The sequence below is a fragment of the Oculina patagonica genome, chromosome 4 (assembly GCF_052425735.1).
Source record: "Oculina patagonica isolate OP01 chromosome 4, crgOcupat, whole genome shotgun sequence".
NCBI lineage: Eukaryota > Metazoa > Cnidaria > Anthozoa > Scleractinia > Oculinidae > Oculina > Oculina patagonica.
Genome location: NC_135761.1, coordinates 5,819,387 through 5,845,137, shown reverse-complemented (window position 1 = coordinate 5,845,137; position 25,751 = coordinate 5,819,387). Strand labels below are relative to the sequence as shown.

Below are 25,751 nucleotides of genomic sequence, written 5' to 3'. Positions count from 1 at the left end.
CATGGCAGCAATAGCAATAATACTGAAGAAATACTGGTAATGATTATAAAATTAAATGGAATAAAAATACCTATAATTGAAGCGTTAAATGTTAAGCAGGAATATTAGACACGATAGATATTCTCTTCGCGGCCTCGTGAGCTAAAATTATTAAGAAAAGTTTCCGCACGCGAGAGAAATTTGCTGAGCAAACAAGCCGACGCGAGGCGGTTAACCGGCCGGTGAAACGCAAATGTGTTACGTCGTTTTGGGCCAAAATAGGCCAAAAAGCCGAGATTTTGCTTGAAATTAGCGCAAAGTAGGCACTGCACGGTCTGGTCAGTCTTGACAGCCTTGCATGCAAAACAGGGCGGCCAAACTTGGAATGAGGCTGTACAAAGGAGTGATCTAGGTGCATATGCATGTACGCATGTGGACGGAAGCAGCTGTGCCGGCCTGTAAAACGCAATAGTGTTACGTTGTTTTGGGCCAAAAATGGGCCAAGAAGCCGGGATTTTGCTTGAAATTAGCGCTGCGAGATATCTCCTTCGCTCGCTTTCGCATTCGTCCCTCAAACTTTAGAGCAAAAGAGAGACTGCTAGCAGTCTACAATTATCCAGTTACGGGTAATACAGTGGTGGGGCGCTTTCCATTCAGCCAAACCAGGCTCCTGGCCAAACCAGTATTGAGATGTCCGAAAAATTGCGGGAAAAGTTTCCGAAATTTAGAAATACGTTTTGTGCTTGTCCCTGTTTCGGGAAATTTGGAAAATCCCGGAATTTTTATGTTCCATATTCTAACTTCTTGGACTCTTTCCCGATTCATTTGACCAGCGAAAATTCCGAAAACTTTTTGTTGAGTACTAGTGAGAAGCCTATGGAAATTTTAGCGCGCTGTTTTGAACCAATCAAAACACGCGTCGACCAAGCGTCGACCCCGCCCTGAAGCCTTGAACCCAAGCCCACCGCGTGGTAACGCCTGGCACATTCAGTGAATAATGGCGGCGGTAAACAAGGAAAGAAGGAAACGATGGACAGCGATCGTGTTGACTTGTCAGAACAAAACCAGCGCTCACACCTTCCAGAAAGGTGAGTAATACAGTGGTGTTTATGTCTGTGCTATTTTTGTTGTTGGTTGTGTTAAATAAAATATACAATTGCCAAATTAAGACCTTCGTGACAATCCTGCACGTAAACAGACTTAGACCTGTCGAAAAGCAATATTGATCAAGGGTTCCTTGCTCAAGTGAAGCCAGGCTAGCAACACTTCTGGTAGCAATCTTGCTTCATTTTCTTAGGTTTTATTCCATTCTTCTTTGCAAAATTCAGATTCCAGCTTAGTAAATGTCAATGGGACTCGAATATTCGATCCACAAGTTTTCATGCTAATTTCGACTCCAGGGTTCAATAATATATAGATTTAGGTACGCCTAAAAGCGGAGCTCCCCATCTATTTAATTTTCACTGGAGTTTACAATGTTTTCATTCTAGTGAATAAGCGGCCAAAGTACTAATGTTTATGGCGGTTAATAGGTGCAAGACAAATTTAAATAGCTCACGGTTAAACTGAATGTCAGCAGTACGACAAAAATAATAATCTTAAAGCGGGGCAAAATCATTACTCATGGCACGCAAAATTACGTTAGAGTACAGTAAATTATCTGCTTTCTAGCAATAGAAAATAGTTTCGCGATCCTGTTATAGTTTCGCAGCAGTTTAGTAGACTGCACAATATCTATTACATTGATATAGGATATATTCAACGTGTATTACAAAGTTTGTCGGATTAGCTCAATCGGTTAGGTGCCAGTCTGCGGCTCGGGAGGTCGTGAGTTCAAATCCCAGAGGGTCAAATTTTTTTTTGTACCCTGTAAAATGGTTTGTTTATTATATCAACGCGATTTAGCTTTCGAATGCTCCTTCATGTACGATGCTGGCTTTACAGATAGACACGAAAGTCATTGATCGATTATGGCTCTCAATGTCCACTTTTTTGGTGGTCGATTTCTTTCTACACGTAATTTTCAGCCACATTTTGTTTCATTGCTTCTTGTTTTTCTTTTCAAACCTCTTTAAATTTTAAAGGCCGCCTTTATACGGCCTTCTTGCTTCACTCTTTCTACCATCAAACTATGGCCGCCATGTTGCGCGACTCCGTACATACGTACGCGCCCACGAACCATGCCGCTATCCATGTTGACCATGAAAACTCATTTCGATAGTGTTCCTTCTTTCATGGTTATGGTGCTACACTTAGGAGCTCCTCTATAAGGAATCTAAGCAAAAGTTGGTAAGGCTAAAAAAGGAGAAATGTTTTAACAGTATTGAAAACATTTAAAAATGTCAAGGTTTGAATAAAACATTTTGGCTTTCAGAATTTTTTCCGGTTTAGAACATTAGAATTAAAGTGGAATTTATGGTTTGCCCCAGGATGGGGGGGGGGGGGGCAACCCCAGGGGAATTTGACATTTTTTGGAATTCAGAGTCGAATTCCCAACCCCTGGGCACCTAGCGAATGTCAAATTTCACATATCCCCTTTTAAATTTCTAACCCAGCAGACCATTTTAGATGTCAAAATCCCTACCCTGGGAGAGCTTCACAATGTCAATATTTATTTCCCGTGGGTTGCCCCCCCCATCCTGGGGCAAACCATTGATAGGTGCATTACAAACACTTATTATTCACAACAGGTGGCCTAAATTCAAATGTTGATTAATGCAATTAATGCATTCTTATGTTATTCCCTTATCAGAACTTGAAATCCATCAAAGCAAAGGTTTCTTTGACAAAGATGTGTTGCTGTTGACCTTGGAAGACCCAAAGGCTCGTGTAGGAAGTGGTGGAGCCAGTGTGAATGCTTTGCTGGTCGTTGCAGAACATCTAAGTGCAAAAGCTGGTTATGAGGTAAAATACAGTCACTGTGTAAAAAAAAAAGGTAAAGTTTGCTTCGAGCCTAGTGGCCCATACAGGCCGGAGCTTATCCTGGTTTCCGTAGCATTAAGCGACTGAGAGTATTTCTACTCCCCCCTGGATGGGATGCTAGTCCATCACAGGGTTACCCCCCATTTATACACCTGGGTGGAGAGAGGCACTGTGAGAGTAAAGTGTCTTGCCCAAGAACACAATGCAGCGTCCCGGCCGGGCCTCGAACCCGGGCCGTTCGACTCGGAGGCGAGCGCGCTAACCATTAGGCCACCGCGCCTCCCACAAAAAATACAGTGTAGACTGATTAATTTTTATATCAATGCCCTGTTGGTTGTTGGCTGTGCATGACGAGGAGAACAACTTTGTATGTTTTGGCTAAAGTTCAGTTTGTGTAATCACTGGCAGGGGTATTTTGCAGAACACAGAATGCAGAAATGTAGAATGCAAAACACAGAAATGAGAATGCAGAATAATGTCCTAACCAACAAATAAAAGCTATTACCGCAAGCAAACCGAAGTGAAAGCAGTGCTTGCAGTTAGCTTTTACTCTGGTTAGCTTTTATTTGTTGGTTAGGACATCATTTTGCGTTCTGCGTTCTGCATTCTGCGTTCTGCATTTTGCATTCTACATTCTGCAAAGTACCCCTGCTGTGTAATTACAGCTGGGATGTTATACATCATTCTTGTTCCCAGAGCTGCCTGTTCCTCTTAGCTGGTGAAGTCTGTGCATGAGAAACAAGTGGCTTTAAACAAATCATTTGATTGGTTAGATATCAACAAAAGGAGTAGCCAGTCAAATGAACCGTTTTAAAATTCCTTTCTCATACAAGAGTTTAAAATGGTTAATTTGAAATGAACCATTTTGAAATCCCTTTGTTTATATAGTTGATTTGGCTGGCCAGATCTGAAACTCCTTTGTAAAAAACTAGCCAATCAAATCAGGTGTCCCCAAAGTCACTTGTTTGTCATGCAGGGGCTTTGCCGGCTAAGAGGGACAAGTAGCTTGGGGGTCAAGATTCATGATGTTTATACATACAGTAGAACCCCGGTAACTTGAACTCGTATAACTCGAACAACCCCGCTAACTCGAACAAACTTCTTTGGATTTGACCCCACTTTTCAGTCATTTTTACTCGGTTAACTTGAACTTGGATAACTCGTAAACCCTGCTAACTCAAACTAAATTTTGTTTCCCTTGAACAAAATTTGGGTCAAATTTACCCAGATTTTGAGATAACTCGAATTCCGGTTCTTGCAACTCTGACGCCATGGTTGCCCATTGATTAGAGCAATGAACAGATCATGTATTTGACAGCCATTTTCCACTCTTTTTATAAGCATGTATGGTCGTGTTAGAGTTTTTGGGAAGATAAGTTCAATTTGCAATGTACTGTATACTGAAGTGCTGAAAAATCAGTAAACTATCAATTATTAACTTGGAAAATTAAATATTCAATTGACCCCAATAACTTGAAACCCCGCTAACTGGAACTGTTTTTCGTTTCCCTTCAGAGTTCAAGTTACCGGGGTTCTACTGTATTTTATAAATAACTGCAAGTGATGTGCTCTGGTCAACCAGGTTGTGGCAATAAGACCTCAGTAGACTTTCTCTCTTTTCTGAATGTATAACAACATATTTTAAGGTTTTTTGCGTTTAATGTTTTATGCCTTCTATTTATGGTGCGCAATGTATTGGCAGGTCCATGAATGCTCAAAGAAGTAGGGGCAAAGTCCAGATGGACCATTTATTGCCTTGAAGGGAATAACCAAGATTGAAGACATACCTCTTAACTTTCCTGCTCGAAAAAATAAAGGGTTGTGGGTAGATCAATACCACTAATTTGGTGTTTAATAATTAATATAATATTATAATTGCTTTTTTTATTTGCAGACATTAACCTTGAGTGTCTTGGACAATGCTAACATTCTTATTATGCATATGGTGGGTAATGTGGTCCAAATTGTTGATATCTTTTACAGATATGTAATATTTAAAAGTTCTCAGATCTGGTTTGAAAGACATGACTGTACTGTAGTTCTTAAGACAATGTACAGTACATGAACCATGAGGTCAGTTCGTTATTTGATTTTCTTTTCCTGCTTTCTGTGTAGGATCTCATTCTCTTGTTAAAAAGTTGATAGAAATTGTATGTCTCTCTTTTAGACAGTTTGTCAAATTTTTATTTTCAATTTTTAAAATAATAACAATTTTAGAACTGTCAACCAATTCTCTTCATTTCTTTAGGGTCGAGACTTTCCATTCAGTTCTTGTGGCCGGTTCTTCAATACCTTACCAGCCAAACACAAGGAAGAATCAAAAGAACATTTATGTGATTGTCTGGTCTCCAACTTTGACCATTTGTTGGATCTTGTGTCAAATACAGTAAGCTATTATTAATACTAATTTTTTTGTAATAAAGTTTATAGCACAGTAGCCATCTCAGGTTTCTAAAATAATGTTATGTCAGCATTTCAGCCTTCTCATGAATTTCTTTCTGTAATATTTTAAAAAGTTAAGTTCAGCTGATATCTGATAGCCAAAGTCTGTACATAATAAAAAAAATTGTCTGTAACTGTCTAGACCTGTCAAATAACTGTTATAGAAAAAAGAGAAGAAACAAGCAAGTCCTACAGTGTGTAGCGTGTGAACTTTCAAAATGAAAGCTACTGGACGGCGGAGCATTTTTCCAACTGGGGGGGGTGACTAGTGACTTGGAGTGGGGGGGAGGGGGTTAAGAGACTCTTCTCTTATATACTACTTATTAACCGAGAGTGAGGTCATTACAGGGGAATCTCAGACCGAGGCCTTGATGTATATATTGACCGAGCGACAGCGAGATTCCCCTGTAATGACTGAAAGGACGAGGTTAATAAGTTATTTATTATATGGCCTTTAAGCACTATTTAAAAGAAGAATATAATCAAGGGAAAAAACACTGGAGGTAAAACTCGCTCTCTGTGGCTCTCTCCGTCGCTAGTGCTTATATTTTTCTTTCAGTTATTGAAAAGATAGTTATATTTTGTCGGCATTTTTTGTTGTTTTTGTCCCCTCGCTAATAGCTTTTACTCACAACTCAAAAAACCGTCGAGCCGAGAAAAATTTTCATAATGCCCGGTCATTACAAGAAAATAATGCCCACTCAGCAGCCAATCAGAGCGCGCGTACTATTGTAGCCATATAATAATAATTCTTTATTTTTTTGTAAAAGTGGGGGGGGGCTACAGTCCTCCAGCCCCCAGCTCCGCCGTCCCTGCTGAGTAGTGCTTTCATGTGGTGGTGCTGTTTTTTATGCTATTAAATCGTCAAGCTATCGAACTTCTAAGTTTGTGATCAATCCTAAATAAGAGAAACCAAGTGCAATACTTTTCTGTGGTGTTGTTTCATTTTTCACAGTTGAATATTCTAGATTAAAGAAGTGACTTGTACATGTGTTGCAGCTCCAGTTCAATCATGTATTGGTTAAATTTGTACTTTAAATCACCCTTAATCAATTACATGTATAAGGATATCAAAGGTTCTAAACATGTTTTTATGGTATTAAACGATTTTGTTGCATGGTTACAGCTTTCAGTGAATGCTCCCCCTGGGGTGTGGATCTGTAGTACCGACATGATGCTCACCATCTCACCAGATACTGGTATGTCAGTCTTAATCTCAGTCTCTCTCATTATTTATTTATAATAAATTATAGTTTTCCACTTTGGACTGAATAACTAGAATAAATTATAATTAATTGTAATACGTATGTTTTTTTTATTGATAGAAATTGACTGGAAGCAGTATTCAGATGGTATCACCATGATCTTGTTTCAAGGAGATGTAAACTATGCAACAGGTCATGGGGTTGTCAAACTGGGAGACAAGGTACTGCCGAGACAAATCATTCTTGGTTGTGAAAAGTGTCACTTCAGGCAATTCTTTTGCCATCAAGCTTTACATGTATTGGTTTGATTTTGATGTCAATGGTGAATCTATGGGCAGGTCTAAGGGCCTGGCCCCTCCTTTGGTCGTAACATGGTATGACACAAGGTTAAATTTTGTTTTGGGCTTCTTCCCTTTTGACTGCCCCCCTCCCCATTCCCCCTCCCTCTCGGCCATATCTGGTCCACTACAGTTACAGCTTAATAATTCCTTGAAAACATGGTATTGTCATTTAGCCTACTGGTAACTATTTAATTTCATGCCTTAACTTTGTAGGGCAAAGTTAAAGACATCGCCTTTAAAGGAACTGTGGACATGTTAAAAACCTGTGCACTTGGAAATGGTAAAGTTCCCATGGTGAGTATATGAAAAACCACAGACTTCTATAACAAGCCCAAATATTTACAGTGTGCTGTAATGTAATATGTAATCTGAAATGTCTGAATAGGATCTAATCCCACATTTACATTTATCACATTATATAAATTACTGATAAGAGTAAGATACAGACACAAACTTGTTATCCTGGTCTAGCCTCAGGGTACCACAAACTACACAAAGTCACCCCTCAAGTACTTATGATGAATTATTTTTTGGGCTTGCGTAATAGGCATTCAATGCATGCAAATTAAGATCCATGTACACTACATACTCAGTTTTACATGTATGACAATCCTATGATCATTGATGTTAGCTGTATATTGGTTAGCATTATAGGCATGGAATGCATGCAGAGGGCTATGTGGATGTAACACTTTGCATAGATTGCAGGCTTGTGATAGCTATTGATGGCTAGCATAGAACTGCAAAGGGTGCAGAGAGCTATGGAGCTGTCAGTAGCCCTTTGCACATATTGCAGGCCTTTCATACTAGCATTATTAGCATGCATCAAAATTTAAAAAAGCATGCAAATGGCGAAGAGAGCTATGTAGCTGTAGCCCTTTGCACGCATTGCAGGCCTGTCATACTAGCAAAATAGGCATGCAATGTGTACAGAGAGCCATGCGGATGTAACACTTTGTATACATTGCAGGCCTTTGATAGCTATTGTTGGCTTGCTACATAGGCCTGCAAAGGGAGCGGAGAGCCATGTAGCTGTAGCCCTTTGCACATATTGCAGGCCTATCATACTAGCAAAATAGTCATGCAATGCATACAGGGCTATGTGGATGTAACACTTTGCATACATTGCAGGCCCATCATTGCTGGCCTATCATCAGGTGGTGTGCGTGCTACGACCGCAATGCACGCTGGTAATTGTTTCGGTTTTGCACCATTTGCTCATGGCCGCCATCGTGTGAGGATCTCTTGTGAACGCCAAAATTACTTATTTCTGTTCAAAATAACGCCGCTTTTGTGATTCTTTCGATGTATATCTTAGTTTTGACATGTTGTCGATCTTTGGAATCAAAGATTTCCTCAGACTTCAGTGCGTGGTGTTTAAAATATCGGTTTTGTGTGTCTAGACGGGACTTGCATCAAAGCCAGAGGTAGGAATCATGCTTGTAAACATAGTTGGATAAGCAACCTTTATTTAAACACGATGTAGGATGTGCTAAGCCTAAATATAACCATGTAATGTTCACAAGGCGGTTGCCCTTTAGCTTTATTAACCACTACGAACAAGTATATCGTACCTTGATTTGAAATGTGGAAAACATATTTGTCACATGTTGATGTTATTTATGTTACGTGTCCTGATTTATTTTGTATTACTTTTCACGGCATACTTTTCACTAACCATTAAAGCTTATAATCTTCCTAATTGTTTTGCTTCTGTTTCTTATTTCTTATTGTTTATTTCGAAAAGTGCTTAAGGGATTATAGCTTTCAAAAGTTATTAATTTTTTGCTCTCATAATGACTGATGTACAGTGTTTAGCAGCAGTAAATCGAAGAAAATTCTGGTTTTACGACACTTCAAATGTTCAACAAAGATAATTCCTGCAACAAACTAACTACGATTTCAAAATACAGTTATTAAGTAAAATTAATTTAAAAAATTGTGTTCTTGTAAATTAGTTTGATATCATTGTTTGGGTTTGATTTAATGCTAAAAAAAACTCACTTAGGCAAATTAAAAATTGTCTGCTGGGCTGAAGTAAATCTGTGCTGGAGTCTAAACAGAAAATATATCAGCTGAGTTTCTATTAGCACTTTTAATCTGGTTACATACCTTACAATGTAGGCTTGATTACTAGCTGCCATTAGAAAAATAAGATCCTCTGGACCTTGTTCGAAGGCTGACTGGGGGTGTTTTGGTCATTGAGCAGTCTTATAATTATCTCACAAGTGACTCTCTCAACTATACTAGGGCAACCTAATACAATGCTAGGGGTAACCAGTGATGTACTATAGCTTTCAGGGCTGCTAAGCTCTAATGTTGTAGGCCGATTTGGACCAAGTGCATTCTTTTAATTCATGTAATTTTGAGGCAACCACAGTTATTTGCAAAACAGCTCGTACTTTAACTTTTGTGAATATCTCACCGGAAGCCGTCCCCCTGCTACTGTTGTGTGTATACAGACCATGATTGTTTATGGTACTTCCATTTATTACTGCAACTTCAATTATAACAGAACTGGTTTACAATCAAGTTTTTTCTTTAATTTTATTCAGGGATATTACACTGCAACAGCAACTGAATATAAAATGCACAGGTCTGGAGGATAACTTTGGAGACAGAATTTTTTTCTCCAGGAGAAGCTTCATAATCAAGAATAAACCAACCAGATAAAGGAACACATCAAGTGACAACCTCAGATGCTGAAGGTTGCTAAAATTTGCATAAATAAAACATTGTGAAAGAAACACTGTGTCATTTCATAATAATAATAATTATAATATTTCCATTAGTGTCTTGATAATTTAAGGGTGGTATGGAAGCGTAGTGCACCGAACTCTGGATTGAGCAATCCTGATTCAAACCATGGCCCCAGTCATTGTGTTGTGTTTTTGGGCACGACACTAATACTCTTATAGTGCCTCCTTCCACGCAGGTGTATAAATGGGTACTGGCAAGTTTACTGCTGGGGGTAACCTTGTGATAGACTAACTAACATCCCATTCAGGAGGGGAGGGGGGGGGGGGGAGAATACTCCTAGTCTCTTCAAGCTCTTGAAACTGGTATAAGCTCCAGCCTGCTGGGCAACTTGGCTGGAAATATACAGACTTAATAATTTGACATCAAATGAGTAGGAGGCAGGACTTATTTTTTTCCTGTTACCAAGCTCAACAAATTAAATGAACTACTCTTGGCCAAAAAGCTTGATGCCTGTGTCAGACAGAGACAAACTAACCAGGGTTTTTCTCTTCTGAAATAAGCAGGATAACCACTTGCAAATAATGAACAGAACCAATTTGAACCTCATTAAGTTTTAAACAATTTATTGAACTTCTCACTTCCACAATATTATTTTGCTGTACATGAAGTCTCCACAAATGTTGTAGTGGAATCACTTTTTAGTTACAACAGATGCAATAAAACATTTCAAAGTGACCTTCTGAAGCTCAAATAATGCAACCTATTATCTTGCTAGAGCCTGGAACAGGCAATACTTGGTCCACTTGAGTAGAAGCAATTTATGCAAAATAGCAATTTATTATCTTCTCAGTCCCTTAAATAAACCGGAAAAGACTGAAAAATTATTTTGGGTGTTCAAAAGGAACTATAATTCAACCGTGACATAAGAATCAGTACAGTACAAACAAATAATTCGCTTGCTTCGTTAGTAAACCAGCGCTCTTTTGACGTTCATCTTGATCATCTACAGCAACTTTTTCTCTTAAATTGGATTTTCCTAAGTCCCAAAGAACACATAATTAAATCATTTTGAAGCAAACAACATAACTTCCAAAAACATTGGAAATTTGTAGAATGAAAGTGCTGAACTCGATACCAACTCGACGCAGGAAACTTCAATAGTATAGACGATTAACACTCAAAAAGGGACATTTTCGTTCAGTCGAAACGGCGTAAATCGACTGGTGCATACTGGTGCATTATGTTTCCCATATTGGAAATTGTCTAAGCTTTTGTTGTAATATAATTTTACGCCAAGCACCACTAGCTGAAAGCCGTGTTCAACAAAAACGTCCGACCTACTAGACGAAGAGAAAAGTCGGCCATATTACCTTGTTCGAGAAAATGACCAAATTTACCATGATACGCTTTAAATGTTACACTTTCGACGCAAACAACTAACTAACCTATTCCCGACCTATCCAAATCTAATATTTAGGCAGAGAAAAGGCCAGCGAATGTTGTGCAAACGATGATCAAACTCACCCGAAAAACCGCTCGCATCACAACAATCTTCCGCCATGTTGGAAATTGATCAAAATAATGCATTGCGGTCATAGTGCGCACACCACCTGTATCGTGCTAGTATTACAGGCATGCAATGTGTGTCGAGAGCTATATAGCTGTTGTTGGCTTGCTTCATTGGTCTGCAATGCGTTTTGAGAGCTTATTGTAGTTGTAGTGTTTTGCACACATTGCAGGCCTATAATACTATCCAATATTAAGCAATTATTGGATGAGGTTGAGCATGATATCGTGAATTATCAAAACCGAGGTCGGTGTTATCTGCCGAAGCCGAAGGCTGAGGCAGATAACACAGACACGAGGTTTTGATAGTTCACGATATCATGCGAAAACCGAATTCAATAATTGTTTTATTATATGCTTTCAAACAATTTGCCATCACTTTTTCTAGCGCCGGCGTAAAACTTCGTCAGAACATTGGCCAAAGCGGTTTTATCTTGTGGTTCTTCCAGGTTCTTCTCCCTCAAATAATCATTCAGAATTTTTAAACTTAATTGTTTTTGCTGTTCTCTTTGTGTTTTAAGAATCTTTATTCTCAATCAAAACTTCCAATTCCTCTTCGGAAACGGAGGCGAATCGCTCAGCCATAATTTCAAAAGTTTGACAGCACTACACGGACGAGGGGCTTGGAAACTAGGCGGACATTGAACTCGACATGATAACCCAATATCTGCAGCAGATATTGGGTTATCATGTCAAGTTCACATGCTACTGTATATTGACTGAATGCTCTTGACCAATCACATGTTTCGAAGTAATTCTAATGTATAATAATGATATTTACTGAACTGGTTGTTTGACAGGTCAGTGGTGTGGTTTACATTAATATGTCAATAGTGGAAAAAATTCTTAGTTTCCATGTGTATGCTCCTCTTGATGCTTGCACTTACTATGGACTTGACAATGGAGCTGAGCCTATTCAGGTATGACGACAAGATGTTGTTGTTTACTGTTATTTTGCTTATAGTTCTCATAGTGGGCCTATAACCAGAGGAGGGTCTTTAAACTGCCACGCCCATGCCCACCTTCACCCCTGCCCCACTATAACCTAAGGGTCTGATTATGTGAGCCGGGCTGGCTTGGTTTTGCAGAGATCTCGGCATGTCTGTTAAACACAACAAAAATCAATTTTGCGATTACATAATATTAAACCGGGCCAGCCCAGTAAGCCGACATCCAGGTATGGCAATACAGGGATGAACATTCTTCATGTAATCACATTCACCGGCCCAGCATTAAATTTCTCTTTAGAGCACACTGCCTACCGCAAAATCAATATTCTTCTTTCTGAATAGGATTTTATGGCAATTTTACCCAAACCAGCTAATGGAGCTGCATATGTGTAGAAAATAAAACACCAAACTGCTGAAAAATGATCATTACTCATTCTTCACACACAAAATCATTTGTGCTAAATTTAACCTTTTGTCCGTGCAAAATCCAGGCTATCGTGGGCTGGCTCGCCTCATGTAATATGGACTGGAAGTCATCTCGGCAAACCCGGCCAGCCCCTCCATGTAATCAGGCCCTAAGGGACTCTATTATTAAACAGATCTTATAATATTCAGATCTCTTTTAAATTTCTGTCATTTAGTTGTCTCTGTTCTTCGACATTCTCCTGTGCTTGGCTGAAGATGTCACTGAGGAAGACTTTGTTTGTGGTAAAAGAAGTGGTTCATATGGCCGCAGCACTCGGATGGGAACAAAGTGCAGCTCAAAAGATGAGATGACATTGATGAGAGGTGCAAGGGCTTCTCTGTGGAAGATTCTCAGGGGAGTTTCACTGAAAGGAGGTAAAATCAATTAACATCTAAGTTCTCCTTACAGTGTTCAGTACACAGCTAAGCAAACAGGTGATAAGAAAAAGGATATTAATCATCAACTTGATGTACTATAAGAATTCTTTATTAATTTGCAAAAGAAACATGCCCAGAAGCATAGGTCTGGACTTACAATTTCTTATATTAACTTACTACAATAAAAACTAATTACAATTTATTACAAAAATATGAAAAACAATTAGATAAAATTAAATAGGCATCTGTTCACAAAACAGCGTGTAAAGCGCATTTGAACATATACATATGAACAATGCGCTATATAAATACATTATCATTATCATTATCATTACAATGACCTAGTGTCTGATTACAGAGGTGTCTTCGTACAACAGGTGTTTGTTAGCCAGAGTTTTGAATGTCCTTGTCTTTTCTCAATTTACCAAACAGTTGTGATTGAAAATGGAGAGTTTGACTATATGCAGCCCTCTGCAGAATGCTACAGAAGGCAAATGCTGAAAAGTGTGGAAAAGTTTGGTGATGGTCCATTTGACTTCAATAGCCACACCCATGTCTGTTTTCAAAAGGTACAATGTACACTTAACACATCCTGTAAGGTATGGAGGCCTCATTAGAGGGGCCATATGTGGGAATTTCTTCATGTAAATAGAGGATTCCGACAGTTATGGGAAGTTTAGTCATTAAAGTAACATTGTTTTTCTGTCTTTTGTCTCAGTTTTCTCTTTTTTGTGCAACAGAACAACCAGGGAAAGCCTCCAGATGTGGATCAGTCTACTGTAGTCGTGAATTCTATCATTGAAGCTGGGATCAACATTGGAAAGGAATCTGTTGTATCACACTGTCACTTACAGGTACAACTCTAGGTTTTATTCAATGACTCCTTTTACAGGCAGGTCGTGACAGTCGCAGAGGGATGTAGTGTATGTAAATCTTCAAATACCTGAATAGGTTTGAATTTTTGTTGAAAAATTAGTATTTAAATTACATGTACATGAAGACGTACCTCAGCTTTCCGGAAGTTGTCTCTTGCTGTCACGCTAGCTTGCCGCCATAATACACTGCTTTACTCAGGAACCTTTTTACGAAAACTACATGACTGGTGTACAGGGTTAGCCAATTCGTGGAAATGTGATTCCGACGAAAATGAACACGAGAAAAGAATTTCATTCCTCTAGTCCCGTTTACAGCTTGTTTCTGCGTTGCCACGCAACACATGGGGAGAACCATCGCGTGACGACCCAAATAACCGTGCGGTTGTATAAGTGACTACTGTTCTCTGGTCTGAGAGCTGTATTTTGCATTTTAGGGAAGTGTAAACATTGGAACAGGATGCGTCTTAACAGGAATTGCCTCGCAGGATTTTAAGGTCAGAATTTTGAAAAATGATATTTTATCATTTAGATTTGGTCCTCGCATATTATTTGTCAGTTCCTTGCTAAACAACGGTGGTCAGTTTTTATGTATACTTAACTACCTTTTTTTTCCCCATATTTATAGAGCCTTAACCCAGGGACCGTTCTCGCTAAGGATCTGTGCATTCTGGGCTACACTGTATGTCTTCCAGGTCTGAGAGGCAAATCCCACAGAGTTTTGGTGGTATTTGGTGTTCATGACGAACTGCAGGTCAGATAATAGACTTTCTAAATTCTTCGCTTCTAGTCAGACTATTTTAAAATTGTCAGACACCAACTATAGTCTTCGATGTTAGCTTTATATTTCTACCGGACGATGAGCCAAAATACTTATGACATGTTTATTTTTCAGATGCCATCTTCTTCCCCAAACAGTACGTACTGTAACAAGCCATGGAAGGTGTTTTTCGAAGGAACAGGAATCAATTCCGAGGAAGTCTGGATCGGAGTGGTGAGCAATCACTTGCAGCATTTTTAATTGTCCGCCAGAGTCAAAAATTGAATTTTTCTAGGCGATATCATTTTAATTTTGAAACGAAAGGGAGATAAAGAAACTTTTCAACTTGAGGATACTGATAAGTTCCTAGCCTGTAGTATAAGCGGGTCTCCGCGAGGGATAAAGAAAGAAATATGGGATGTTGAGAAGGAGTGAGCTTCCCTTTCTCCCTGGTGTAATGACTACCGAATGCTGAGCAAGAAATGTTGTGCAGCAATGAGTTTCATAATTCATATTCCAAGTTTGAGCCGAATGAAAAGGTTAATCGTGATTGGTGTCTCTCTTTTTTTCAGCCTGAACAGCGGAGAAGCCTTTGGAACGCTAAGCTGTTCCCAGTTGTTCATCCTTTTGACGTATTGGAGGAAAATGCCGGTGGAGATGACATCCTGTGGCTGGCGAGTACTGGAGTGTCAGATGTCCCCGATCAGCAAAAACTAAACAGGTTTTGTGCTTAGTGTCGTGTTTGTTGTATTGTGTTGGTGAAGTGGAGGCAAACGTGTTATCTGTAAAAGAGCGGGAAACGTTTGGGTAACCTTTTTTGATTTTACATCTGATTGGCTGGGAAAACGGTATCTTTCGTCTGATTGGCTATTGTAGTATTTTGTGCAAGTCTCTTGAACACAGTTAAAACCCGGAACGCAGAAACATTAAGAAAACGCAATTTGTTCTTCTCAAAAGTAATCAAGGTCGAAATTCGTCTTTCAGGTGGCGTTCGTCACTGAGATTATCGTTAAAAGATATTTTGAATGCCGTCGACACGGGTGCAGAGTTTGCGTGGCGAAAAAAGCTGTGGTTTGAAATTGGAAAGACCGAAGTAGAGAAAACACTGAAGAATTGCAGCAGCAATTGTCTTGTACCCTTCTTCAAGAGCTGTGGAAAGGAAGGATTGGAGACGCAGATTTTGGAGGTTCTAGATCAAGGTACCTGTAGCTGTATTTGTACTCTCAGAATTGCCTATATTTGACTTCTAAAAAACTAAATTAAACATAGGTCATGAGAGGGGACAATGGCGACACATCCAGGGTTTTTACAAACCTTCCATGACAGTTTATTATCCAGCAAATTACAAAGCTTGCCCGTGCCTTGAGGGATGCGTTGACATTATTGGACCTGTGCTCTTATTGTCTTTTTTCAAAAAGTAGCGAACAATTTCAATAATTTTTGGTTGGGACCGAGTTGCGTCACATATACGTACAAACAATGACTTCTTTGCGGAAACATGGTACAATTCGCCTATACATGTATAGCCATGGACCCACACTAACTTAACATAAACAACAATAAATCAACTACATTGAGCGACATTTTTCGAATGGGTGTGGACGACCGAAGCAACCTTTTGTCTGGAATTGATTAGAACAGTCAAGTTTGCTATCTGTTTGCAATTTTTCATTAATCATAACTTGCGCTCGTTCCCATTCCTCAGTTGCATCCAGCGCCACGTCTCCAGGCGTGGCTGCACGGACTCTGGCGTGTATTGCTGACGTGTTAGGTGCGATGGCAGGAGAGAGAGCTGGGCTGAGAAGTGGTCCTGCACGCAATGAATCATGGATGCAGGCCTTTGAACTACTTGATGTATGTGCACGACTTTGCGCTTTGTACACTCTTAAGGCAATAAATTAGAGTTATTGACTCGCAAAACTTTGCAAACTTGAAAAATAGGATCTATATTAGGCCAACGCGAACCCTTGAAGTTATTAGTCGGCAGTGTTTTGTGTCTGTAATTGTGGTCAGCAGTATATTGTTGTTGTTTTTGAATTAATTTGCAATCAATTTTCAGAAAGGAGAAATCCCCGCAGGGATCAAAGCTTTAGCCATGGAACGATCAAAATGGCTTGACAGGTACGGCGTAAAGAAAACAAAAAAGAAGAAATATAATAAACTGTTTTAAAGTGCGTATTAAACCTTCCAAGGTATGGGGCCAACTCCCCCTCCCCTGCTCTCTGGCATAGCCCGTCCGTGTATCTTTAGCGTTTGTGTTTACTGGTTACAAAGTGTCTTTGATTAATGTTTTTTTTGTTCAATCAACAGACCTCATCTGCTGATTCGAGCGGCCCGACATTATGAAGGAGCTGAACAGGTCTTGAGAAGACGGGCAGTTCTTACAGCCAGACAGGTGCGTTACTTCACGTACGTCACGCAACGTTTGTAGCAGTACTCAACGATAATGTCACGAATCAAATTTCTCGTTGCTATACACTAGGGGGAGGGAAGAAAAGAAATAATACTAGAGAAGTCATGTTTAGCGGGGGTGGTAACCGAAGTTTAAGTTCTCAAATCTTCGTATTTCAAACCTCTGATCTCCTTTTCTTGCAGTTTTTCCAGACAGAAGAGTGTGACCCTCTTCCGAGAGGGCACTGGGTAATAGCAGAGGCACCAGGTTTGTAACGGTCTTATATTGATTTTCCCAATGTTTTTGTTGATTGCAATACTGACTCTTGAAAAAACATCATGTATTGGTATAGATAGACCTGGCTGAGGGAGCGGCAGGTTTTTTGCCGGCGGCCTGTTGTTTCATATATGGTAACGAACAAAAAGATATGTAGTCTTTAGATACTTTTTAATAAGTATCTTACATATTCTTAGTATTTAAGATGGTTTCCGCACAATTTTCGAGCAATACAGGCAAAAATAAAGTTACCAAAAAGACCTCTTAGCATGGCAACAGTTTTAGTACAGCTAACAAAAACCTTCCAAAAATTTAGCACTCAAGCTGACCCCGCGAGAGAAAAATGGATTTGAAGTTGTCAATATTTCAGTTAAAACGGACGTTTTGCGCCGGTTCAAAACAAAATGGCGCGCGTTTTATACATTTTTTTGAGGTTTGACTTTAATTTTCTCGAGAATGCTTTAGAATTTAATTGCGGGGTCACTAAGACAAATGAATTTCGATGAGATCTTTTAAATAATATACAAAATGTTGCCGTACAATGAGTGGATTTTTGGTACTTAATTTTCGCACTCATTGCTCGAACTTTCAGCGGAATCCGTCTTAAATTGTCATTCACTTTTATCATGAGCCTCTGGCTCGGGAGATTGGGAACCACTCCTCGTGTATTTGACGTTAAATAAATGACCTTTTCCTTTTACTTTACCTTTACCTTTATGATCAAAGGGGGAACACAAGCTATAGACTCAGTTAAAAATCGGCTTTTATATGGGTCTTAGTTTATGCGCGTATTTGTATGGGAGATCTTAGTTTGAAACACTTCATAAAACTAGTTCATTTAATTTATCAGTAAACCTAACTGTACTAAATCAAGAGATATTCTACGTGTGTTTCAGCTCGAATAGATCTCTCTGGAGGATGGAGTGACACGCCGCCAATTACTTACGAACAAGGCGGAGCTGTCCTAAATGTTGCCGTTAAACTCAATGGACAGGTACGGGCTTTTGTCTGAGGTGATGAGATTTGTGTTTTTCAGTGTTTTTCGTCCATCTTACCACGGAGAATGCAGAGAAATGCAGAGAAATTCATATCTGTGATGAAGCAGTACAGAAATTCGCGCAATCAGAGACGAAACTCCGTATCAGCGCTCCTTATGTTTTGTCGCGTATTTTAGAAGTCTTTCTCGCACGGGGGTAAGCGCGGGTCGAGAAACGTCTTATCCAGAGTGAAATGTGTTTTACTGCCATCTTTTTTTCCTCTAAGTAAAATATGAACATTTTGTTTGATTTTTTCCAGAAAGTCACGAAAGCTAAAGTCCGGAAAATAAACGAGTAAGTAATATTGTAAAGTGTTGATTGTTCGACAACTGAGGTATTTCTTTCCTTTGGTTGGCAGGTTTTATGGCTTAAAACAAGATCAAACAGACAACAGACAGCCGTCTTCTTTGGCATTTAATTATACTGTAGTACAACCGTAAGGTCGAGTCCGGGCTGTTCAACCAACAATGGAATATTGCAGTATCCCATTCTGAACTATAACTTTTCTAATTTATCTTGACTCAGTAAAAAGAGTATTGATTCATTTCAATCATTCATTCTTTAGGCTTGAAATCATCCTCGTGATTCACTCAGGTGAACACAGTGTTCGAGTGGTGTGCAGTGAATTGACACATTTGGAGAACTACACTCAACCTAACGCTCCAGGTACTGTTATGATTAAATAAGACGGAGAAAGTGCTCGTCTCCCTGACCTTCCTCCTTCTTAAACTTTGATCGAAACGCCAGCGTGCCCTCTTTGTTACAATGAAGAAAGAAATATTTTCTTGAAGGAAAGAATATCTTACTTCATTTCTGAGAATTTTATTTCTAGCAATAATGTAGATAGTGGTCTTCAGTTCACAATTCTCTCAAGGTGACAAAGATAAGATACTCCTATTTATCGATCTCTAATATACTACATTGTCTGTTATTCCCCAGGAGCGCTATTAAAGGCCTGTTTTTGTTTACTCGACATTGTAACTCTTTCTTCAAACGAAACGTTATCTGAACAACTGAGCAGAAAGTACCAGGCAGGTTTTGAGCTGCATACGTGGTCAACCGCTCCTCAAGGCAGTGGCTTGGGTACTAGTAGTATTTTGGCGGGAGTTATCCTGACCGCGCTGTTACGCGTGACTGACCGAACAACGAGCATGCATTCCCTTATCCATGCTGTGTTGATCATTGAACAGATGTTGACAACAGGCGGCGGATGGCAAGACAATGTCGGGGGACTGGTACCTGGTTTTAAAATTGGTCGGTCCCAGGCTTCTTTGCCTTTAAAAGTGGAGTGGGAAAAACTGGAATTGAGCGAAAAGACTGTCGAGGATATGTCCAAAAGATTGGTTTGCTTTTACTCTGGGAGGACAAGGCTTGCAAAGAACTTGTTACAGGTAGGCAAATGGGGCAAGCAAAATGTTCCCTCCACCGCAATTGCTTGGGCGAAGACAAAAGTTCCAATTTAGTGGATTTTGTCAAGAGAGATCCTCTCTTGCTTCTGTGAAAATGTCAAACCTCGAGAGTCACGCTTCTAACGTTTTCAAACAGTGGACTTGTTCATTGATCTTCTTTTTACTCTAAAAGGACACTTACCTAAAAAGGTTAAATACTCAACACATGCAGTGAAAAGAATCTGAGACCTCAAAAAGGCCAAACCTTCTAGTCCCCAATCACAAATTGGGGCATTTTCGTCTTAGTAAAATCTAGCTGAAAGCAAAATACACGGAGATATTTTATGGTAATTCTACCAGGAATTTTGATTGGCTGATAAAGGAGTTCTCTGTAACTCTTGGCCACATTCTGCAGAATCGTGATCGTCTCGATTTCATTCTTTCGACAGAATGTCGTCAGGAATTGGTACGCGAGGTTTTCACAAATCACTAACAACGCCAGAAACTTGGTAAACAACGCTGAGGAGGCTGCTAAAGCGCTACAGGAAGGTAGGTCACCTTTGAGTTTATGTTGTTACCGCCCTGACTGTTACCTCAGGTGCTAGGCGGTATAGTTAGACGTTCTTTGGGACATTCATTCGGATTTTGGAACAGAAGGCGTTGTTTGCCAAGTTTCTGCAATGATTGATGGGAGTGTTGGGTGTTCTCGTTTCCCGGGGAGGCTCCCTATACTGAACTATACGGAGAGGCGAGCTACCGGTAAATTTGTTAAGAGTTGGAGATTAGAAAGGGTAGGAATTAAAGGGATCGTTCAAAATATCTTGAACAGATGCACCTACTTAAGTGAAAAGTTTCCCAAAGGATGTAGCATTCAATTCTGCTGTAGGTATGTGAAAGGGTTGTCTTTCCTGTCAAAAATGGTCTATAAAGACGGTAAGTGTTGTGTTGGGACCTCGGGGCGAAGCCTCCGCGTATAAAACATTGATGAGTATACAGTATTTATTCGATTAAGCGCCCTGGGCGCTCATTAAAATTTTTGGACCTTGAGAGTGGGCGCTTATTCGAGGTTGGGCGCTTATTAAATTTTCACCATTTTTAGCAAGTGGTTAGTTTATTTTGCATGCAACGAAACAATGAATAATAATAAAACATGAAGATGTACCAAAGCACAACTTTTACTGTTCATTAAACGATTTTGAAAAATGCTAAGAAAACTCGGTTTTCGCGGAAGTCTCTTAGTAGTACTAAGTCAATTTCAATCGCAATTTCAATAATAATAATAATAATAATAATAATAATAATAATAATAATAATAATAATAATAATAATAATAATAATAATAATAATAATAATCAATACTTTTCTTGTGCACTTTAGGGGTTTTTTTTGAGGAAGGTGGGGGTGGGCGCTTATTCGAGGCTGGGCGCTTATTAACTTTTCCTACCTACAGGGTGGGTGCTTATTCGAGGTGGGCGCTTATTCGAGGTTGGGCGCTTAATCGAATTAATACGGTACTTCCCTCGGGTGTTCTCGTGCAGGAAACTTTACTCTCACAGTTCTTCTCTCCAACCACAAGTTTAAATGAATACTAGTGCGTGTGTTGCATTTTAGACCAGCCCTGCATTGTATGCGTTGCATTATCGTTCTTTTTTTACTGTAAAAAAAGTTATGCATTGTTTGTGTTGTTTATCCTTTCACGCAGGAAACATCGAGAAGTTTGGTGCGTGTTGGACTTGTTATCGACATCAAAAAAGCCTCATGGCTCCGGGTGAGTGTGGTGATGGTCAACGTACAAATTCATCTTAAAGCTTCCACACATTTCTAGCTAACTAGGTACGAGAAAGGAAAAAGAAAGCCTGTGCAGACAATTTATTTCAAAATTTAAATGTCTGCGTCTAAAAGTTAGACGCAAGATACTGATGATTATGTAATGGCTGGTAGGTGGCTGTTTGTTCTTATAATCTGTTGGTCTGTTTTTTGTTTATTTGTTTGTTTTATTGATATGTTGATGACAATTTAGATTCAGGTCATTTTTGTGGCTGAACAAGTACAGGTTGTAGGGAAAAAACGAGAAGAGCGATTGAAAGGGAAATGCAGTGGTGCTGTGAACTTCACTCATTCCGTATATATTATTACTTATGACTCCCAACAGGTTCTGAGCCAAAAGCAATTAAGGACTTAATGGAAGCATTGAAGCCCTTGAGCTACGGTAGGTTCATGTTTGCTCGCTCTATGTAGCCTTAATGCGGCCTCACGCTGAATTCTTGATGCAGTAGAGACTCAAGAAACGATGCTTTCCTAAACTTGCTAAAATGTTTGCCTACTTTCAGGTCAAGCGATGGCCGGAGCGGGAGGGGGTGGGTTTATTTTTGTTCTCACCAAGGAACCTAACATGGTGGATGAAGTCAAAGCTGTGATCAAGTCAATGAAGGTATTATTTTGTTTGCAGGCTTAGTTCAAGTGTTTTGTTATGTTTGCGTTAATTTTATCTCTTCCTCTTTCAACGAACATTTTTCTCCTTTTCGACAGAAACTGAAAGCAGCAGGCAGTGTCTTCGTCTACATAGCGACTGGTTTCTAATTAAACTTTCTAGCCATTTCTTTGCCAGTCCAACTCTTGTTTGTTATAATTTCTACGTTCTCATTGTCACGGGGATTTCGCAGATTTTTGTCTAAACTGTTCTGAAATTAATGGTAGGCAACTAAACCCATAAAAAACATTATTTTCGAACATGCAAAGGAAGATATAACCTTAATTTGCAGATAGAAATCAACCTATACAGCTATAAATATCGATTTTCTAGACGCGTGGAAACAACTTGAAAACGGTAGACTAACTTTTTCAAGTTGCAATCCTTTTTCATCCGAGCGATCCGCAGCCAAAGATACTCGTTTACAGTTTCAGTGCTCTTTTCTAGCAATTTTTTTTTTTAAAAAAATGGACTATTACTTTTAGGTTTCCTGCGACACAAATATACATTTTGGCTGTTTAAACATCCGGTAAAATCCATGACATAGTCCCTTTAAATAATTGTTCTTTATAATTAATGTTTTCAGCCTTCGGACGAGTCAGTTGATTTCTACGACGTAAGCGTGGACTGGGAAGGACTCACCGTGAGAGTGGAGGAACCTTCTCCATGAACCGTGGGGAAATGGCTCAAAGTAGCCCGAAAAGAACCACGGGACGTTTAGAGAAAAGCGCACATTTGCGGCATTCCACAAGTTAAAGTGACCACTTGTCAGAGGACCCCCTCGGAGCGAGCAACCTTTACTGTCCTCTTTTAGTTATTAAGGGTGCCATCAAAAGTTTAAAACCAAATTGGTTGCCAGGCAACCTGACGTAGTCATATGTTGTAAGGGCTCTCGGCTAGCTCAGTGTGCTTTGGCTAGGGGTTTGCTTGATAAGAAATTAAAGGTTTATCTTCCAAGGGAAATATGTTAGGGAAGGTTCTAGGTGACTCTGTTTTAGACAGTGGTCAGAACGTAAAAAGGAATGTTTCAGTTAAAACTGGACTAAATTAAATGAGATAACAATTTGTCGGTGGTGCAAAGGGATAACTCATATTAACTCATAACTATTACATAAATAATATTTAGGACTCAAAGAGTAGAAATAGATCTTATGCATGTTTACGTCAGACTAGCTAATTTCACTCGCAAGCTTCAAATTAAAATTATATTTATGCACGCAGCACCAAGAAGTAAGAAAAATAAAATAATATCTAAAAATTCCCCACCAAAAATCGCTAAAAATGTTAAATTACATAGTTACAAGTAAAATTTCAAAGTACAAAATAAAATGTGAAAATTTCAATAAAAACGAATTCCCAAAGCAGCAGGGTGAAAAGAATACTGGCCCACGTGAAAAATAAAGGGACTGTGTTGCGGGCTTCAGCTAAATTTAGGCATGGGAAATGACCATCAAATTCGTTGAAATATAAAAAAATAACCTCTTAAAACAGAGCAGGAACATTTCAATAAGACACCAAATACAAAAGAAGGTACGGATGGCTAAAAGCGACCAAGATTGAAACGGATTGCGATATGGGCTTTTGAAATATTGTTGGGCTGAACAGTTTTCAAAGTTAATCTTGTTTGCTTGTAACTTTTAATTATAACACCTAGGAGACTCAGTTGGTTGCAATAAAGCGACGGTTTTGTTATTTAAATCCATAGAAGTAATTTCTTTGCAAACATCAAGTTTCATAGCGAGTATTTGGCACACCTTAATAAAATAAACTTAACTCAGCCGTGACACACTTCCTTTTTGCCAGAGGTTCCAGAAGAATTTGGAGGCTTGGGGTGAATTTTCGAGAAACTGACATACCGTAAAAGTACCCCCGGGATGTTCTTTCTTTTTAATACCTTTAGAGGGGCTTAAACTGAAGAGGGGGGGGGGGCTTATTTCAAATAATATTTTAGTTAGGGTACCTACGAAAGAAGTAAAGTGGACTTTTTAATTATTCAGTGCCATTTGGTGACACATTTTCACGAAATAGCAAAAAATGGTAAGTTGATGTCAAAAATAGAAAGCAGGGAGTTTTTAAAGTTTAACTTCAAAACATTCCGCGCTTTCGACTCTTGTCATTGGCCTGATGATGGTTTAAAGGTAAACAGAAATATTGTCTTCGAGTTGATCTAACTTACTCCGGCGGTGAATATCACCATGAAGTTGTCGTCATTTGGATTAATCTTTATCATTTACTGTAAGTAAATGTGGTGATTAAATAACTTTAAAAACGTTCATGTTCCGTTTAAAGTTTCGCGTTTCCATCCAGGCAAGTGAAAGAGGCGGGGGGGGGGGGAGGGGGTAGGGGTCCCCTTCCCCCCAAAAAAAAAAAAAATAAAAAAAATTCGAGCCCCCCCTCCCCCCCAAAACGGGGTCTGCGCAGTGGCGGGCTTGAACGACGATGACACCAACCACAACGCGACAAGAGAGAATGCTGTGGGATTGGGCTAGTGCAGAAAGTGTTTGATAATAAAGTCTAGCAAAGTTTAATACCTGTTATAGACAATTCATATTATGGCGCAAAATAAAATCTTTGGTTTTTAGTGAAACTCTTCAGTACATTCTTGACTCCCAATTCAGTAATCCAGATGAAAATACTCACTCGGATAACTCGGGAACCTTTCTAACTGCAACTAGCTTCGGGGCCCTGGGCCCACTTCTGTTAGTGTATTTTGTACCCCTACTGACATGTATCTCGTTTCCCTTCAGGAGAATGAGTTACGAAGTTTATGTGATTCTCGATCAAAACTATTTCGTGATGAGGCATCTCCGTCCGTATTCCGTCTGGTCATCATCCGATTAAGAGGATGAAAGGATCTTTTTGGTCAATAAATGTCATGTGAGTCTTACTCGTACTCTGACCTAAGTTAAATCAGTTAATAAGCAATGGGTATCGTTATAGTTGGTGTGTATGTGTCGTAGTTGCAACACATGGTTACGTTGAAGAGAGCCTCATGTTATGATGGAGTGGTTCCGGCCCCTCCCCCTTTCCCAAAGTTAAAAAAAAAAAGTGCCATCTCCGGGTGGGGGGGTGGGGGGGTGGGGGGGTACATGCAGGGAGTGGATAATAAACATCTGCAGCAATAAAATACAAACAGCGGCAACAAACATAACACATGGACTACACATGGTTTGAATAAAAGAATCTTAAATTTACTTGAAATCGTTTCGCATGCTACAGCACGCATCTTCAGAAGTGACGGTTACAAAAAGCGAAAGATTTTAAACTTAAATATGCAAAGCGAAGTACTGGTAACGAGCTAAACAATAATTAACAGCAATGATATAACAATGAGGAACGGGCGCTAATAAAGCCACAGCTTTTCACTGCCAACGTTGTCATTGAGGGTGGGTCTTTATTAGTTTTAATAATAATCAAATATTAACAACAGTATACAGTCTCATACTCTCACTTCACACCTTGCACGTAAGGTACTGTCGCTTTTTTGATTTTATCAGTTTTCCGTTCTTCTTCATCTTTGCAATTGCCGCTTTTTTTTAGTTCTTCAATTTTAGCCAGGAGAAGTTAAGAGGGTTGTGAAAATATAAATAAACACGGCTAAATTTAAA

General features: G+C 39.3%; 1 protein-coding gene across 1 annotated transcript; it reads left to right on the top strand.

Moving 5' to 3' along the window:
- Nucleotides 1–965: 965 nt before the first annotated feature.
- Nucleotides 966–23,397, top strand: LOC144651193 (L-fucose kinase-like). The gene is made up of 29 exons (XM_078511099.1): nt 966–1,067; nt 2,732–2,883; nt 4,796–4,846; nt 5,150–5,287; nt 6,470–6,542; nt 6,669–6,769; nt 7,103–7,183; nt 11,956–12,075; nt 12,747–12,945; nt 13,381–13,517; nt 13,689–13,802; nt 14,258–14,317; nt 14,449–14,574; nt 14,716–14,814; nt 15,153–15,301; nt 15,565–15,779; nt 16,286–16,434; nt 16,640–16,701; nt 16,891–16,975; nt 17,176–17,239; nt 18,145–18,242; nt 18,545–18,579; nt 18,851–18,951; nt 19,225–19,676; nt 20,123–20,222; nt 21,376–21,441; nt 21,826–21,882; nt 22,004–22,104; nt 22,730–23,397. The coding sequence occupies exons 1-29, from the start codon at nt 977–979 to the stop codon at nt 22,811–22,813; spliced, it is 3,360 nt and encodes a 1,119-aa protein (XP_078367225.1). The 5' UTR covers nt 966–976; the 3' UTR covers nt 22,814–23,397.
- Nucleotides 23,398–25,751: the final 2,354 nt, after the last annotated feature.

Coding starts and splice junctions, on each gene's coding strand:
- LOC144651193 (XM_078511099.1), top strand. CDS start 977: ATGGCGGCGGTAAACAAGGAAAGAAGGAAACGATGGACAGCGATCGTG. Junction 5,288..6,469: donor TGGATCTTGTGTCAAATACA/GTAAGCTATTAT, acceptor GCATGGTTACAG/CTTTCAGTGAATGCTCCCCC. Junction 16,976..17,175: donor CAGTTCTTACAGCCAGACAG/GTGCGTTACTTC, acceptor CTTTTCTTGCAG/TTTTTCCAGACAGAAGAGTG.